The 19,481-nt window shown below is 35.3% G+C and overlaps 1 protein-coding gene across 1 annotated transcript; it reads right to left on the bottom strand.

The window, feature by feature from the left end:
• Positions 1-6,316: 6,316 nt before the first annotated feature.
• On the bottom strand, positions 6,317-18,822 carry LOC131980949 (immunoglobulin lambda-1 light chain-like). Its single transcript, XM_059345244.1, has 8 exons — positions 18,556-18,822; positions 18,156-18,463; positions 10,471-10,478; positions 9,830-9,861; positions 8,943-8,950; positions 7,005-7,308; positions 6,798-6,872; positions 6,317-6,465 (listed from the first exon to the last, which is right to left on the bottom strand). The coding sequence occupies exons 1-8, from the start codon at positions 18,596-18,598 to the stop codon at positions 6,317-6,319; spliced, it is 927 nt and encodes a 308-aa protein (XP_059201227.1). The 5' UTR covers positions 18,599-18,822.
• Between the last annotated feature and the right edge of the window lie 659 nt (positions 18,823-19,481).

Here is a 19,481-nt window from a genome sequence, read left to right as displayed (position 1 = left end):
TCTATTTTCAGGGCTGGATGTGACATTTGTCCTCACTGACTCCATGAGCTGGACTGAGGCCCAGAGCTGCTGCAGAGAACACCACACAGACCTGGCCAGTGTGAGAAACAAGACAGAGAAGCAGAAGGTCCAGGAGCTGCTTCCAGCAGGAAGATATGTCTGGATCGGCCTTTTCAGAGACTCCTGGAAGTGGTGGGATGGAAGCAGCTCCTCGTTCAGACACTGGAAGTCAGGGCAACCTGATAACTGGGGGAGGAGGCTTGTACAGCAGCAGATTTCAGCTCCTCTGGAGGATGGGGGGATGTGACCTGTGACAAGAAGTATCCATTCATCTGCTCCGCTCCATCTGAGTGGGAACCCCTGATTCAAACAGTATTTATATTAGATTTAGCTTTACTTTAGCATGAAATGAGAAGATAAAAAACATTTCTGGACAATAAATGTGAACACTCAGGATGCTGATGTTAGCGTGCAGTGACCAACTGCAGATAATCAGTTTGTGTTGACTTCAATGTGAGAATATCAACAGATGGAGGAAGTAACTGCTTCTAACTGACTGATAAACCCCTGAACGCCCCCTGGTGGCGGCCTGCAGTATAGCTCTAAACTGACCACAGGCAGGACAAAACTAACTGAGGACACTTTATATCAACAGGATGCTGATTATTATCAGAGCAGAAATCTCTCAACTCATCATGTTTGATTGTTTTTTTAAAGCGTCTTTGAAGAAAGTGAAGAGATTGAGGATGAGTGTGACTGTATCTGCTGTGATTGAGGGAATGCTGAAGCAGGTGAATCTTCTTTTGATTCTTTTTATTCAACTTTGATGCAAAAACTGAGCAACAAATGACTGTTAGAAGCAAATTTAAAATGAGATGAGATGAAACTTTATCAGCCCTCAGAGAGTGAATTCACATTAAAGCAGTAAAAGAAACAGTCTGAGGAGGAAACAGATAAAGAGACATTTAAAATAATAAATCATTCACAAACTATATGTTATAAACATTACAATGCTTTGGACAGCAACGTGACATGAGAAGTAGAAACAGGGAAAGTCACAAACTATCATGTGAGGAAAAAAAGTGTGAAAAAGAGCTTCCAGAGGATGAAATGTAAAGAAGAAAGCAGAATGTAATCTCTGTGTGAGTAATAATGTTTGTCAGCTCCAACAGAAGCTGAAGGACCAGGGGCTGAATGACGACGTCACACTGAGCTGGAGGAAGCAGGCAGATGGAAAAGTCTTCCACAAGGAGAAGAAGAAGACCAGCTTTCATTGAGATTTGCTGTAAATCAGAGAAAAGTGTGTTTCTTTCCTCAGAGTCCTCGTGTGATGTGTGAGAATAGAGCTGCAACAATTAGCAGATTAATCCACTCGTTGCAGCTGTTTTTACAATCAAATCATCATTTTAGTCATTTTACAAGCTCAAATGTCAAATATCTGCTGGTTCCAGCTTCTCCTATTTAAAGAGTTCATGCTTTTATTGGTCATATATGGTCATAAACTTATATTTACTCATATTTAAACATATACAGACTTGGTTTATTAAGTTTGAATTGATGTGTTTGCTGTGGGAAATTATAACAGGCAATGTTTTATTATTTTTCACATTTTATAGGTAAGATAATATAAATTAGATTTGACTGGAATCAACTCCAGTGAAAATCCACCTTTAAACTTTAATGTTGTGTTGAATCATTCAAATCTACTTTAATGAGTCAAAACATCTTTCTTCATTTGAGTTAATATATCGCATCAAAACATGCCAAACACTTCTGGCTTTTCAAATATGAATATTTAATGCTTTTCTTTGTCATATATGGTCATAATCTTATATTTATTTATATTTAAAGGTGTTGGTTTATTAAAACAAGACATTTGAATTCATGTGTTTGTGCTGTGGGGATTTATGACAGAGATTTTATTTAGTATTTTCTGACATTTCATTGATAAGATTAATAATATTAGATTACACATATTCTTTATGATGAGATTAGATATTTGGTTCCTTCAAATGGTTTTGGTTTAGAAATTAAAGTCTCACTGCTATGACATTTAAATGTGGAACTATAGAAACAAAACTGAATTTAGAAATAAAATAACTAATGATTTATTGTGTTTCAGCTTGTCTTAACACAAGAGATTTCTGAATGGAGTCTGGTTTGTGATCTTGTGCTGATGTTAAATGTTAAAACAGTCGACAAATTCAAATCAAGCACGAGACAACCTCTATTCCTTTATGTAACTTTTATTAAGAAACTTTTCTCCATCAAATAAATATAATAAATCTGGAATATGTTGTAATAATAATAATGTAGTGAACTCAAAAACCTTTTTTGTCCAGTTTACACATTTCAGTTACATTCAAAACTGTGTGTGTGTGTGTGTGTGTGTGTGTGTGTGATCATCATCATCATCATCATCATCATCATCATCATGTGGGTACCTGCACTTCCTGTGACTAACCACAGGGTGGCGCTCTCTGTCTGTGATAAAGTTCAGTTTGTATCACACAGCCATGTTGTTAGAGCTTATTTATGGCTGTGACTCCTTTCTAACACCGTAAAGAGACATGTGATGTCACACATGTGATGCAATATGTTTTCACGTTGAAAATGATCCAACTGTTCAGAATTATACCCTACGTAATAGAAGAACAATCTGTGGAAATAATATGAAATGTATCATGACTGTTCCCTCAACGTCTTAAAGGAACAGACTGACATTTGTCTCACAGTGTTATTCCATTTAAAGGGAAACTGACAAAGAATGTTCACAAAGTATTTCATCATAAAATAAGCTGCTGTTTGACTTATTTTCATTTAATTTATCAAATTATTTAAATAAACTCACACAATATAATATAATAAATAGTTAAATAGATTGATATTTTGATCGGCAAATGGATATTAATGATGAAAATGAAAAAATAGAAAATAGTAATTCCAAAAATATAAATAATGATTATAAATAAAAAACAATAAAAATAAACCAACTTATAATAACACTTATTGTTGTTGTTGTTGTTGTTGTTGTTATATATATATTCGTACAGAGTTCCCTGTAATTAAACATTCAAGACCGTTAAGCAATTTAACAATCCTCTGAAGAAAATATAATGAATCCCATTATATTAATTTCCAGATTTCAACTTTTATTTTATGGTTAATATTTGCAATTAATGTAGAAAAAGCAGGAAAAACTCCCTGAAATAACTTCTTTTTTTTTTAACAGTGTCTGCTTCTGATGGAAGAGACCTGTTCATTATAATTAAGAGGGATTTTTTATCATTGTGAAAGCACTTGTGTTCATATTTTTGTATTATGTGGTTTGGGATTGGTTCACAGGCTTCTTCCCGATCAGCTGAAATCTGAGGAATCAGTAGCATCACATGATAACAGACAGAAAAAACATACCCAATACTGATGTTGTCAATATGCATCAATAAAAACTGACTTCAATTTAAAATGGCACATCACATGACATACAGCTTTGAAGAGGAATTCAAGACTCTTTGACTAAAGACATGTGACTATTCTGACCACACACACACACACACACTCACACACACACACACGCACACAGACACAGACACACACACACACGCACGCACAGACACACACACACACACACACACACACAGACACACACACGCATGCACAGACACACACACACACACACACACGCACACACAGACACACACACACGCACGCACAGACACACACGCACACAATTTTCACACTGTAATTAACTTCTTATATTAGACATTGTGTGTTTTGCTTTACTTTTTAAGAATAACTATTTTAATATACATGCTGTCTATTTAATGTTGTTCATCTACGAGTGATATGCCGACCACTTCTATTAAAATATATTAAATATTAATATTAATTAATTTATTGATAATTATTAACTTAATTATCACTCAGAGTTCCACATTGATAGTTTAGTAACTTTATGAGACTGATTGAGTTCAATTGGCTCTTTTCTCTGTTTTACAGAGTCATATCATTTAATATAAATTATATTTTTTTAGGATAATTATTAATAATTGTGAAAAGCACTTTTGAACCGTGAGACCCACACAAGTGTTGCTCAGGTTGGAGGCAGATGAAAACCCCAACAGTGTGCACAGCAGCAGATATGAATCTGTTCTCAGTGGTTATTAAGGCTCATAAAACAAACTGTTGGCAGCGAATCAACACTTCCTTTCCTGCAGCAGACGGGCTGTGTGGGTTTCTGCTCTGCAGCCTTTCTCACGTTAATAACACAATGACAGTTACAACCGTCCACTCTGGTTAAATAATCGTTAGAGGAAGTTCAGTTAGATTTCAGCACTCAATACTCACTGTCTCAGGAACAGGAACTTAATGACAGAAATAAACCATTAATGCTGTATTCCATAACATGGTACAATTACCTCTAAAATAACTGCAACAGTTTTTATCACACTGTAAAATAAAGTATTGTAGCATACTGATATTTATTGTTTAATAAATTATGGGACTGAAATCATACAATAATTTATTTTACAATGCTAATCTATAACCTACAGTATATCATATTTTTTAATTCCAATACAACACTTTTATTTAACTCCTGATATAAAGTGACGAGAAGAAAAACACTGAAATGCACAAAAACTGTTGTATTAACACAGTAAACACTAGATTATAATTTCTGGAGTATTAATCGTCACTAATCACAAGTGACATATTTATCACTACAAAGAGTGTGTAACAACAAGAAAAAGACTGAAGGAGATCAGAATTCGATTCACTCTGGAAATCCCCTGAAAAACCAGGACCAGAAATAGATCAGAACAGCAAGTGCAAGTTCAACTTGTTCTGGGGGGAATTTCAGTTTTCAGTAGGAGCAGCCCCACATGAGGTCATGGAGGTGGAGCGCACCAAAATTAAAACAATATGACAGATTTGTAACGGGGGAGAAACTGCTAATTTTAGAAAATAATGTTGAGACTAACCAGATAGTAGGAGGGAAGATTAGAGTGATATAAACTGATGCAAAATGTTACATTTATAGTTTATTCTAGTTTAAACTATTTTAGAATAAACTCTTAACTGTTATCTCAGTGGAACCTCCAACATAATTTAATAATTAACTGTGTAAATTGAACAACGCAGTAATAATTAGACAGATGAATAATACTTCCATACCGCAATATAAACAGACATAAAGCAATAAAGCCAGTAATCTCAGTGGGCCGTACAGTTTCATTCATATTCATACATTTGGAAATATTGAATTTAACAAGTGACTTTTGAGCTTTTTCCTGGAACTGCCTCATTAATTAATTAATTAATTAATTAATTAAATGATGTATTTATTGAATGTTTAAATGTTTATTTATTTCATATAGTTTTTTTAGATTTAATAAAAAAAGTAATATGAAATTTTGAACTTGACTATTGATTATATTTTGCTATTTTACTACTACTTATGCATAGCTATATACATGTAGATATATAGATACGTTTTACTTTACTTAACTACAGTGAAAACAAATTTATTTTTAAAATATCAAAGAGCTTTGTAACAGGGGTAAAAGTGATAATTTTTAAAATAATGCCCCAGATAATAGGAGGGAAGATTATAGTTATATAAACTGATGCAAAATGTTCAACTTTTAGTTGATTCCAGAGTAAAGTCTGGTTTAAACTCTTGTTTGAGAATAAACTCTGTTGCCTTCAACTCTGACCGTCTCCAGTGAAGTTCTTGAGGTTTTTTTCCCAGACATCAGTAGTAAATCATTTTTTAAAGACTTTTTTGAGAATAAACTCTTAACTATTGTCTCGACGAACCTCTGACATAATGAGATAATTAACTGTGTAATTTCAACATTACCATAATAATTAGACAGATGAATAATATTTCCATAACACAATATAAACAGACATAAAGCAATAAAGCCAGTAATCTCAGTGTGATTTTTCCACTTTATTGAGAATGCTTCTCTTAAAGAATTTGACAAACTTGATGAAAATTAATCAAATAAACAAAAAATACTTAACAATAACATGTCTACAAGAAGCCAATGATTGAGAATAAATCTCTATTATTACACAGGTCACAATTCAAAATGGAAATTAACTAAAATATCACAATAACACCAGACAAAATGTACACTTAGTAACTGCAGATATATACGTGTACATATGTATTTATATTTTTAGGATGACTGTATCTTCCTTTTACATAAAGACCACAACACGTCATCATTGATATTTGTGAATACTGATCAACGTGATGAATGAGATGAATTGATGAGATTTGATGGTGAGAAAAGGCAGAAAACAGTCAGTCAGCATGTGTGCAGTTGGTGGACGGTCCCTTGTTTCTGATGACCATCAGCATTGAGAGTCCACAACAGAACACCAGACTCTTCACTATCAGCACTGTGTACAGCAGGCAGAGCAGCTTCACCCTGCACTGAGACTGGAAGGACCCTGACACACACGCACACACACACACACACACACACACACACACACACACACAGAGCGAGAGTCACACAGTGTGTAAATGTCAACAGAACATCATCAGATTTTCATCAGTATAACTTGGACTTTTCCAGACGGGACAAGCAGCTTTACATGAAGACAGGGGTCGGCTACACTTTGAATGAAAGCTCAAAGGTCCTTATTGAAGACAACAAGTCAGGGCCCCAGCCAGCTTTTGAGCTATACGGAGCCAGGACATAGACTTTAAATGTTGGCATTGAAAAGCAAAGTGAAAAAGGAAAGATTGTGATTGAAGGAGAGGCAGCAGGTGATCTTACAGTCAGCTTGCTGCAGAGCTAGCAGGTCTGCTGGCTCTCTCTCTGGAGGACAGGAGGCTGCTGGAGCTGGAACCTCTGAAACAGAAAAGGAGTGAAATGTTTGGAGTTGCAGTGAGAAATGTCAGTCCTCTGCTCCTCTGCTCTCTTTGACAGCGTCTCCACATGAAGCTGAATCACTGCTGAACACAGTCAGCGAGCCTTCATTACCTTGTTCTGTTGGGGCCTCCACTTGGCCCCCCTCGTGCTGGACGTAGCAGCGGTATTTATACGTGCTGCTCTCTTGCTGACGGAGCAGCAAGATGGCGGCGGTGCGTCCCGACTCTCTGAGCTCCAGCTGCTCTCCCTCAGCAGGGGGCAGCTCCTCCAGAGGACCGTTCTCCTTTCGTCTTTTCCAGGAGAAGCGGACCAGAGGAGGAAACATGGCTGAGGCCAGACACAGCAGGGAGCTCTTCCCCTCCAGGTGGGCTCTGGGTGCTGCTGGGTACACGCTCACCACGGGCTTCACTACCTGCTCACCTGAAGTTTGACAGCAGCAACAAGCAGCACAGACACACATTGACACAGTCAACAGCAGCTTACAGCACTGCACTGCATTCAGTGTGATCCTGGAAACTACATGGACTCTGATCACTAAACTACTCATCAATACAGCACAAAGTTCACTACATATACTGTATTCACCTTCATATGAAACACACTCAGCATCTAATGTCAGCATGGATTATATGGGGACACAAGATCACATCTTTCATTTCACATTCATCATTCATTTTTCTTACCTATAGAAATTCATTTCATATAATGATGACTTGTACCTTCATACAATGGAAATGTCTTTTTATATATGACACATTTTAAATAAAGCACATATTTACCTTCATTTCAAATATTATTTTCATGTTAGGGAACACAATATATTGAATGTTGACGCTCCAGTCCAGTGTCTAGTTATTGTGAGGCGAGGCTCCCAGTTACTGCTTTTTGTTAGTGTCCTTGAAGGAGCCACAGGATGGCGGCTTTGCTTTAACTCTGTTCATTCACTCACATTGACATTACTGATGTTACTGACTGACACACTCCACATTTGGACTGATTTCTTTACTTTATCACAATAAATCTCCTTTAATTTATCATCATTCTTTGTGTCCATTCCCGTTTTTGTCATGGCCCAGGAGTCGGGTTATGACTAAATGGGGGCTCGTCTGGGATATTAACCACATATTTACCACAATAAACCTTTTACAATTTATATAGGAACAAATCAAGACATAAATCATTTTATGACTTTTTTCATTGCAATTTAAACTTTCGGCAAAAATGTTTCATTCTGTCAAATGTGAATAAAAATGTCCAATTAATAAAATAAAATAAATTATATTACAATATCATAATTATATGTATATTGTATATCCATTTGAACATTAAATATATTTTCTTTGTACAGTTTTTAATTGAATATATTTCAGAAAGGATCTGAAAATTATCTTATTCTGTTTTGTTTTCATTTTAGAAAATGTCCAAATTTGTCATTGTCAGGTTTAAAAAATATTTTAATATAAAATAACATATTATAATAACATAATATAAAATAATGTTATATAGCATAATTAAATATAAAACAATATAATATAACATAATTTAATAAAAAGACGGTCTTGATCCTTTAGGATGAAGTAAAATATTATATTTTTGTGAAAGTGTAAAAAAAAACAGTTTTTCTTCATCATTTTCTACACATGATTATAACTTACATATTTAATCAAATGCAATTGTCGTTTTAATGATCTCAATAATTTTGTCTTTTTAAACTATGAATTCTTACCATTTCTATCTGTTATATATCTTATTATATTTGGCACAAACTATTTTCTTGTAATTTTAACTTCTTGCGCCAAAGTTTGATTCTGTCAAATGTGAATTAAAACTGCCACATAATACAATATAATCTAAAATTAAATAAAATATATAATATGTAATATAATTTTTTATGTAATATAATATTACATATGTTGTAATGTAATATAATGCAATATATTATAATAAAATATAAAATAATGAAATATAATATAATATATCAGCAGGTTGGTTGAAATGGATTCAGCTGCTGAACAGAAATTTCACGGCAGTTTTTGTCATTATAGTAACTTGATCCACTGGATTACAAAAATATGTAATCAGATTACTTTTCAATTGGACTTTATACTATAAAATCGAAACTTTGATACCCAAATAAAATTACATTTCTGGATCTTCCAAATTGAATAAAAATACTATTGAACATGAAAAAAGTACCCTGAGTTAATCAAAAATTAAATGATCATATAAATAACATATGACAGAATTAAACATGAGCTCAAATATTATAATACAACAACTAAATTTGTGTTAAAATTATTTATACTTTTTCCGCTGTATACTTTACTCTATATGCTAAATAAACAGATCAAAATATTAATAAATAATAATAATACATAAAAAGTAGAACAACACATAATATTGATCTATACTTTCCTTAAGGTTTTTTATGTTTATGTGTACACAAAGATAAAAGTGTGTGCCTTTAGATATCATCCTGTATCACATATAGAAATCACTCATTAGTCTCCATACGTTCTATTTAATTAACATATCATATGATATGATATGATAATATCATATGATAAATATATGTTTAGGACATGTTTATCATCATATAAAACACAATTGTAGTGATAGTTATAGTCTGTTGTTTAATAAAAACAAGAGGCGCTGCTGAATTACTGAGAGGATCAAATACTGTATATTTGTAACATTTCCAATATCAAACTTTTTCTATATGAATCAGTTTCATCTCCTGCAGAAATAAAGAATAACTTGAGTTGTGCCGTGAGATTTAAACATCTTTTCAGGAATCATGAAGCTTTTTTTATGTAACAATAGCTGCATGGCTGCAAGAATTCTCTACTAATGATGAAAAAAGTCACAAGCAGCAGAAACTCATTAAAACACATTTTCAATAAAACAACTGAAGGAAAAAGAAAGTTTATTCTTACCAACAAACAGTTTAGTTCCAGAGCCAAAGATCCTGTGCCGTCTGCCTCGCACAGTGAAAAAGACTGGTACAAAAACCTGTCTGCTGCTGAATGTGTCAGCTGAGGTGAACCAGTCCACATTATGAAGCAGTATCATATTTCAGCTCCATGATGTGTTTCTCTAATGTTCATATTAACATGACTGTCTCTTCTTTTATGTCCTTTTTAGACACATTAGCAGAGTGTCTCCGTGGATCGTTGGTTCAGACGTTCATGTTCCTCAGAGGATGAACCCTACTGACTTTGGTCAGTTTTTATCAAACACCATCATCAGCTCACGTCTTTCAATTGTCCATTACTTTGATTTATGACGTGTGTGCGTCCAATGACAGGACGCTGGGCCACACAGCCAGTGTGTGTTGCAGTGTAGTCTTGTTTTGATTTGAAGGAGAAAGAGTTGTGATCCTCCTACTTTTTAAATCAGGTCAACACATGAGACCAGAGTTACCAACTTATCACCGCAATAAAACACTTTGGACTTCTACGACGCCGTCACTACACCCATAGAGGCTCCCGTCCCATCTCTCTGGACCGACTACAGCTGCTGCACTTCCTCATTCTGTCACCACAACAACTCACCACGTCATCAGGAGAACCACCACGTGAATGCCTTCAACCTTCACCCAGTACCCACTTCCTCCATGCAAACTTCAAAACAAAAGCCTCTGAAAAAAGCCCTGTTCAACACAAGATCCCTCAACAATAAAAGCCTCATCTTCAATGAATACATCACTGACAAACAACTAGACTTCCTCTGTCTGACTGAAACCTGGCAAAAACCCATGGAATATTTCACACTAAACCAAACCTTCCCTGCTGGATATTCATACATGGACATCCCTCGCTCTAAGGGCCGAGGAGGAGGAAAACACCACCAAGACCTCAACCCTCGGCCACTCTCCATCATTGCTGCACCATCTTTTGAACATCTGGCATTTAAACTCCCCGCTCCAAAACCTCATCATTGCTATTATCTGTCGTCCACCCAAACCCAACCCAACCTTTCTGTCAGATTTTTAGAATTCTTCACACAAATGTCTTCAGTCTCCCCATCTGTCCTCCTCCTAGGAGACTTTAACATCCACACTGACTCTCCTGACTGTAACAGCACAACAGACTTTTTTTTAGATTAGATTAGATTGAACTTTATTGTTACTGAACAAAGTAACAGCTACTTGGACAACAAAATGCAAAATATAGGCCACCTACAGTAATGCCAATAAATTAGAATAGGAGTATGAGTTGTTACTGTTTTGCTCGCCACTATTCACTATATATCAATTTATTGTTGTTGTTTTCTCACCTGGTTCTTCCTGCGTGCTCTCCCTTTCCCTTTCTCCTTCTCTATCTTTCTCTCTTTCCCTTGGCAGAGACAATCATACACAAATATATTGTAGCAGACCATTTCCTACATAAGTAATTTGATACAACATGCAGATAGCTGGTTTATATTATCTGTTACTTTAGCTTAACACTCTTCAGAAGAAGAAAAAACAAGACAGAGATCATTATGGACTGTCCCTAGTCTCTCACCTGAATCTGTCTTTTTTCTTTTAAAGAACTGTCGTATGTCCATTGGTCACTGGCAGACCACACACACACACACACACACACACACACACACAGAGAGAGAGAGAGAAACGCTACACTTTAAGACCGGACAGTAAAAGCTTGTTAAATTAAATAATTTGTGCTAACTCAAAAAATGTAAAAAGTTAATACACCACATATTTTCTGAGTCATTAGTACAAATTTGTAATTTTAAGTTAACAGTACTCGACCGCTTTCATTTATTTTAGTCACTGTACTCAAATAGTTTGACAGTAAACTTGATGACGTCACGTCACGTGCGCGCGTCCTTCTTCTCCAAGCCTGTCGGAAAGTCCGCCATTACCGCTACTCGCGTCGTCAAGAAAAGCCGAGAACGAAGCAACTTTCTCAGCAGGAGTCGCTAACAGTGAACGCCGTGCTGACCGCCCTCACCGCCCTGACCTCCGTTATTTTCATATTCGCTTTGGGAGCACTAATTTGGTAAGTTAAGAGTTGTTTAAGCGCCATATTTTAACGGTGTGCATTCGGGCTGTCTGCAGTTATTTGTATCTGTCCGTTAAATGTGATTTGGCTAGCTTAATTTGTAAATGCCTCACTTAACTGTTAGCTAATTTACATGTAAAGAGGGATTAGAAAGTGGACTTGTGGGATTTTTATGTCAAAGTGGAAATTTTGTCTTGTGTAGAAAGTTGTCTGGTAAATTTCATAAAGTTGATTTTACCACACAATGTCGACTGGAACTGCATGTTTCATCGGCATGCATGTCCGGGCATGTCTCGGCTCAACGGTTACTGAATGTTAATGTTTTGTATGGAGGGTTTAACTTTAAAGTTAAGGTCACATCAGTTTCAATTTCACGTTTTACCGGACCATTTCTGTTTTTTTGTAACGCACGTAAACTGGCTTGTAATCAGTGTGGAAAAATAACCGCAGTCCAGCGGTCAAGTGTTCCCAGTCTTTGCATGGTTAAGGTCATTCCGACTGTCAAACAGAAATAAGATTTTATTGAAAACAAATAATAATAAATAAAAAATAGATAATATCTCTCTTCTTAACCTGAGAGTGTAGCAATACCCTTTTATGTCTTGGTTTAGAGATGTAAGAACTGTTTACATTTTCCATTTGTCACAATATCTATAGATTAGCAAGAACTTAAGTCTGAGTAAAGTGAAATATGTTCATAAACCTAAAGTTAACCTAAAGTCATAAACATAAAGTTTGGGATTAAGACATTTCACACTGTGTGAGGTTAATACATTAATCAATGTAATACTTCAAAGATATTGTACATAATGCTTTTGTTGAAAGTGTATTATCTTGCTTAAAATGTCATTCTTTTTTCTCTGAAGGCTGAAGCAACAGGCCGACATACAGAGTCTTCAACCTGGTATGTTATTGGCAAACATTAAGCTTTTTTCGATATTTGTTTTGCATAGTTGCTGAAATGTAAATTAATGCACCACAATCAAATTAATCTAAAACCTGTTTCACAAGTGTTTTCAATTGATGAGAATATTGTTTTCAATTGATGAAAATATTGTTTAATTTTACCATGGCTTGGCCTACGGCGCAAAGAGGTCATAAATGATGACCTACCTGTTGGAGAGATCCTGGAACGCTGGCCTGCTCTTAAAATAGAGTCACAGGTAAACAATATTTTTTTAAGTAAATCTATCTAGGCACATGTATTCAATTTCATTCTTCAGACTGACTTTGCCAGGGATAAGCTGAAAATATCCATTCAGGTTTGCAGTGAATACCATTGAGTGTGATTTGGTAGTGTAGTGGTATGGATGTTTTCCCCCAAACTTGAAACAGTTCAAGGTCAATGTTTGGCAGTACTGGGCAGTATTCAGGAATGCTTTGTTGCTGTTTATATCTCCTTACAGGGCCACATATACATTACAATCTGACTTAAACATTCATGTACTTTGTACAGGTCTGTGCCGAGTTTCACAGGATTGCAAACATCAACCTGAAGAACCAGTTCTATGCTGAGTTGGACCGACATGCCCCCCGTCTTCAGAGCTTGTTCAGAAAGAGAGCTGCACGCACAGGGAAAGTAGCTGACACTCTGGGTCAGCTCTTTGATGCTTATGACCACCAGGTCAATTGCTTAAGATTGTTGGTGCTTAAAAGTTGTACTATGTCGGTGTATGTGTTTGTGTAGATATATAATAATTCATATCTGTTTAGTTACTGTTATTCTGTTTTGTTCTTACACGCAAGGAACAAGTTGATGTTCACATCAAACGGGCTGCTGTCCTTCGTGCCCTCCCAGCTTATCTTCATGAAGATGACTCTACATTTCTGAAGTTTTGGGATGTAAGTACAATTAAGCATTTGCTCTGCAACAATCAAATACAATTACTGGTATTTATTTTTATTTGGTTACATTGTTTAAGTTGCTGCAATGTAGGAAGGAAAAAAAGAATTAAAAAATGAAATAAAAAAATACATATATTTGCTTATGTTTCAACCTATATCACTAGATATGGACCTTGTCTGTGAGAATTTTTTCAGCAAATGTTTCTTCTCTTCTGCTGACCAGATTGCATTCAGGTTCTTGTTGCAGGCAATAAGTAATTCCATAAGTAGTATAGATAATGTAAGGTATACAATGGATGCAAATCATAAAAAAAGGCATATACAACATATAGCATCTTTAATATTGTGCGAAGTGCTGAGTAAATTCCAACTATATTTAATTCATTTCAAGTGCTGAGCATGATTTATTCCTTTGGATGCCTTTGAAATGCAGCTCTTTAGCTTAAAAAATAAAAATAAATGTGTAAGTCTGAATTTTTCATTCCATTTTAAAAAATGTAGAATCTCTATTTATTGCTATTTTTTTTTTTTTTCTTGCAACAATGACAATGGAAAATATTTAGTCAATTGAAGATCACATTTTTTTTTTATAACATGGTAAAATGAACAAATTTCAGGCTGGGAGACAAAACATTCTGTTCTACATTTTACATAAATAATTTTATATAAATCTGTTCCACGTTTTATATTGACTGTGACCTGCGACTGACCTGAGAAACCATTTGCATTTATGTATTGTGATTATTGTTTTGGATGGTTCTATCTGACTGTTTTCTGTCTTCATTACTGATGAATTGCCTGCAAACAGCTTTGGGAGATAGCTCAGGTTATCTCACATAACAGTTCTCTGTTGTTGTCTTCAGATGGCGAAGTCTGATGAACCAATCACTGAAGATCTACCAGTAGGGATCCTGTTGATCAGTGCAGATTCAACAGATGCAACATTCTTCTGCCCAGAGAAGACTGCAATTGTACTTGAGGGTAACATAGTTATGGAATTTTCCAAAATGGCTGAGGCATTTGTCACACTTTTTGCACTTTTTTATGCCTTGCATCTAAGTTACCCAAACGGCATGTCAAACACGTTTGACTTCATCCAGAAAGTACTTATGGGCCTGGATGATGGGAAGTTGAGGCCTCGGGTGCTGACCCTTAAAAATGACTTGCTGATTGTGGAGGGATCCTAATATGTAAACAAAGTTCACAACATTGCTCAGGCCCGGTTTTAGTTGTGTTATTGAATGTACTATGTACATTTAGGTTGTAACATTTGTACACAAAGTTTTATGGAAATGTCTAAAAGTGTCTGAATAATGTGTAATGTGTGACAGAGGATTTCATTCATATTGTCACAAAGTGATTGTTTTTGGGGGTTTTTTAAAGGCAGTTTTTTAAGTTTTGGAAGATGTAATGGATACATTTTGGATGCCAAAGTTGGATAACGTTTATGGAAGTGTTTAAAGTATTGAAGTAATTAGGGTTCAGCAAAATATTAAGAGTTGAGCATGGAAAATAAAAAGGGTTTTTTTCCATATAAAACACATAAAAAAACAGGTCATAGGACAAACATTGTTTTGAGGTTCTGGACTGTGTTTTAAATAATGCTTGCATTTTTAATGTTACCGTTTGGCAGCTGTTTTTGATAAGTCCTTATGACACTGTTTAATTGTGGTTACTCAATAAATTTGGTCTGGCATTTCAAATGTTATATATTTTTTTCTATTCAAAACATATGTATTTGGGGCTTTTTAGTTAAAGCTACTTAACACATTTTTTGAAACTGATTACATAAAATGTTTCAAGGTAAACTAACTTGCAGTTTTGCTTTTAAATTAAGTAATGTTTTTAATTATATAGGAGTTTTTGTGCATTGTTAATTTAACTTAAAACAGTTAAGTACATGTTAAGTGAAGAATTTCTTACCGACAACTAAACATTTTTATGTTAAAGGTAATAAAAATATTTATGGAAGCCATACTTCTATTCTTACTGTGAAAACAAAATACCAAGTAAAAAGTACTTAAACAAGAATGTTTGTGTAACTTAAAAAATTTAGTTAGTGCCACTGAAAATAATTTAGTTAAAGCTACTTAATTTAAAATGTCAATATAACACAAAGTTGAGTAAGTGAAACTAGAAAATTTCGATGTAATCAGTTTCACCAATTTTTTTTGAGTTATATGAACTTGTCGGGTTTTACAGTGTAGGAGTTATCTTTCACACATCTCATACCTTTGTGTTATAAATAGCCTATATATATAGACCTACTGTGTGTGTGTGTGTGTGTGTGTGTGTGTGTGTGTGTGTGTGTGTGTGTCTGTGTGTGTAGTACTACGTCCGCATGAATGTAATGTGATTATTATTGTTGCAAAGTCTGGTTCAGGTTAAATCCTCTGCAAAACATGAATAAATACAGCAAAGAAAAACATTTAACTATTTTTTATTGTCTACTTTGACAGTAAGACACAACTGAAAAATATCAAATATGAACTAGGAATAAATAACAATTCATTTAAAAAGCCACAGTGAGTGTTTTCACACATACTGGTATTATACAGTGATTATGTCGTTTGTTTTCACTCTGGTCCAAATGCCCTGACAGGGAGTCATGTTTCCATGACGACGGACCAGAAAAAGACGTGCGTGACGTCAAATTATGTCTCTAAAGTAACGATAAACTTTAACAACAGAGACACAAGTACGCACTTCACAGGTACACAGTTAATTTGTCGCACTGCTCCTTTTGTTTAATAAACGGACCGCTCCAGTTTGACTGTAGCTGCGCTAATGGCGCTAACGAAGCTAACCGGGCTAACTAACTGGAAAACGGTGCCTGGACTCCAGTACTCTCCGATATGGTATCTGAATGTGAACAACTCCAGGTAAAAGGAAAGAAGTATGAGACAGAGCTGGAGCAACTTACTTAGTTGATTCCCAACACGACAACTAAAGGATTCTCACTCTGCGTGTGTCGCTGGATGCCGGTCGGCCAGCGGAGCGGTGCAGAGGGAGCGGCTGAGAGGAGGATGATACCATTTGCTAAGCGGGGGTGTTTTCATTTTCATCCTTAACATTTAAACCACAAACTACAGAGTTTGTTTTGGACATCATTTAAGTTTGTCAAAGACGAACAAAAATTTTAGAATAACAACATTTCTTGCTCCAAGTTTAGGGGTGAAGAGCCCATGATTATTATTATTATTATTATTGTTATTATTATCATTATTATTATTATTATTATTATTATATTATTATCCTCCTACTTTTTAAATCAGGTCAACACATAAGACCAGAGTTACTGTTCACACAAACAAACAGTGAACAACTCAAACTACACTTTAGGACAAATATTGTAAACACTCAAATATTTCTGTTGACCTGAAGGTCAAAAATATGAAGCCAGAATGAACCTTATTGCTTGAAAAGGTTTGTTGCCAAGTGAAATCCAAAAGTGATCTCAGTGTTTGGATGTATGTATATAGGCTTTGACATTAATATCATTATTCTTTGTTTTCAAACCTTCAAATATCTTGTATATTAATATTCTGTCACATACGCTCATGAGACATTTCTCTGTTGATTAGCAGTTAAAATTACATCTTAAAACTTGTATAAATATGAGGATTCATCCTCTGGGGACCATCAACATCCACTGTAGATGTGATAGAAATCAGGCCAACAGTTCTCTTGTTCTGGATCAAAGTTTTGTTTGGATGTAAAGACGGAGCCAAAGGTCCCACTGCTCACAGAGAAAAACCTTCATTCAATCCAAATACATTTACCAAATCTCTGTTGAGGGGGAACTGTCACAAATCCTACAATTCACTTGTATCATTTACTGAAGTGAAATGATCTGCTCAAATCTGTTCCAACATGTGATGGAAGAAAGCTTTTATTGTGAAGGAGCCACAGGAAGCAGGTCAGCATTGTGAGGAGGAGCGGACTTTATTCCTGCAGCAGGTCAAAGCAGAGGATTTTAATCTTTATCAAAATGCTGAAGCTTGTTTTTGTTTCATCATGTTTTTAATGACAAACTGCTTTTCAAACAAGACTTCTTGATGTTTTTTACTCAGTTTATTTGTAATATTCATTTGACTCTTTTCTCTTTCACTTCTTTTATCTTTGTGTCTCTGTGTTGCTAGTTTGTCCTCACTGTGTGGAACAACAATAAACCTGCTGGAATATCTGATAAAAATATGAATAAATATCATATCAAATAAATCCTGACAGCAGTAAAGAAAATAAATCCCTCAGTTCAGTGTGTTTGTGACTCTGGCTGAGATGGAGGAGAAATATGTGAACCTGGGCTGTGGTTTACTGCTCTCTTCCTGTCACAGACACTGTTTGACATCTGTTCATCTGGAGGTTTTTGTACAGGCTGCAGGGATATTTTATCACTGTGGGGAACATCCTTATAACAGGAGCAGTAGTAGGTGGCTGAATGATTTAGTTTAACGCTCTGGATCTGCAACTCCCAGCCGTTCTGTTTATTCACAGCTGAGAAATCAGGATGATGATTGTAACCTTTATCTACGTTACCAGTACGCCTGCTAAAAGCAAGAATCAGTGTGAATGTTTCTGTGTCTCTCTTCTGGTACCACCGTACAACATTGCTATCACACTGTTCAGTGTGACAGCTGAAGGAGACTCTTTCACCAACTCTCCTGGTCCATGTTAAATCCTCCTGAAGCAGCTGTGTTGCCATGGCAGCCAGCGCTGTGTGGAGACAGACAGGTAGATGAAGGTGAGTGTGACAGTGTTTGTTAAAGGTGGAGTTTGTTGGCTCCTGATTGGCTGGAAACACTCACCTGAGCACAGACAGCACAGAGCAGCAGCTGGGAGGAAAAGCATTTTGTGCAGCGGTGTTTCCTCTGGTGAACCTGGGGAGAAGTGGCGCTCTGATGCAGCTGAGGCCAAACAAGGAGGAGCTGCGAGATCAGACGAGGGCCACGTGGTTTCTAACAGGTCCTCAGACCTCCCATCAGCCCCTGTGGTGGAGAGATAAGGCTGCTTCAAAGCACCTCACTTTCCTGTGTCTTCACACTAATATTAAACAGAGTCTTCAGCTGTTTTAAAGTCTCTGCATTAGCTGCCTGTTTGCTTCACAATTGATTTTAAAGTCCTGATTAAAAACAAGCCAAATATAAAAGAAATTAAATACATTTAAAGGGAAACTGACAAAGAATGTTCACAAAGTATTTCATCATAAAATAAGCTGCTGTTTGACTTATTTTAATTTTATTGATCAAATTATATAGATAAGCTCAAACAATAGAATGTAATAAATAGTTAAATAGATTGATATTTTGATCGACAAATGGATATTAAAGATGAAAAAAATAGAAAATAGTAATTCAAAAAATATAAATAATGATTATTAATAACAACAATAAAAAATAATCCAAATTATAATAACAATTATTATTAATATTTATGTTGTTATTATTATTACCATCATAAAACTGAATTAAAAACCAATTGAAAAAAATGACAAATATAAAATAATTTAAATAAATTAAAAAAAATGAAAAACAGTAAATAATTAGACTGCAAACAAATAAATGGAGCTCTATTAAAAGCCAGACTAAAACACTAAAAGACAGTAAATAAATAGATGAAACTAAGGAGATGTTGAGTTTCCTTTTATAAATCTCTCCATTCTCTGCTGCCCTCAGGTCTTCAGGAAGGCTGTTCCAGAGGCGTGGACGATAGTAAGAAAAGGACGCCTCATCGT

The sequence above is a fragment of the Centropristis striata genome, chromosome 11, assembly GCF_030273125.1.
Source record: "Centropristis striata isolate RG_2023a ecotype Rhode Island chromosome 11, C.striata_1.0, whole genome shotgun sequence".
Classification (NCBI taxonomy): Eukaryota; Metazoa; Chordata; class Actinopteri; order Perciformes; family Serranidae; genus Centropristis; species Centropristis striata.
Note: the sequence above shows the minus strand (reverse complement) of the source record. Positions and strands in the feature narration are given on the sequence as shown.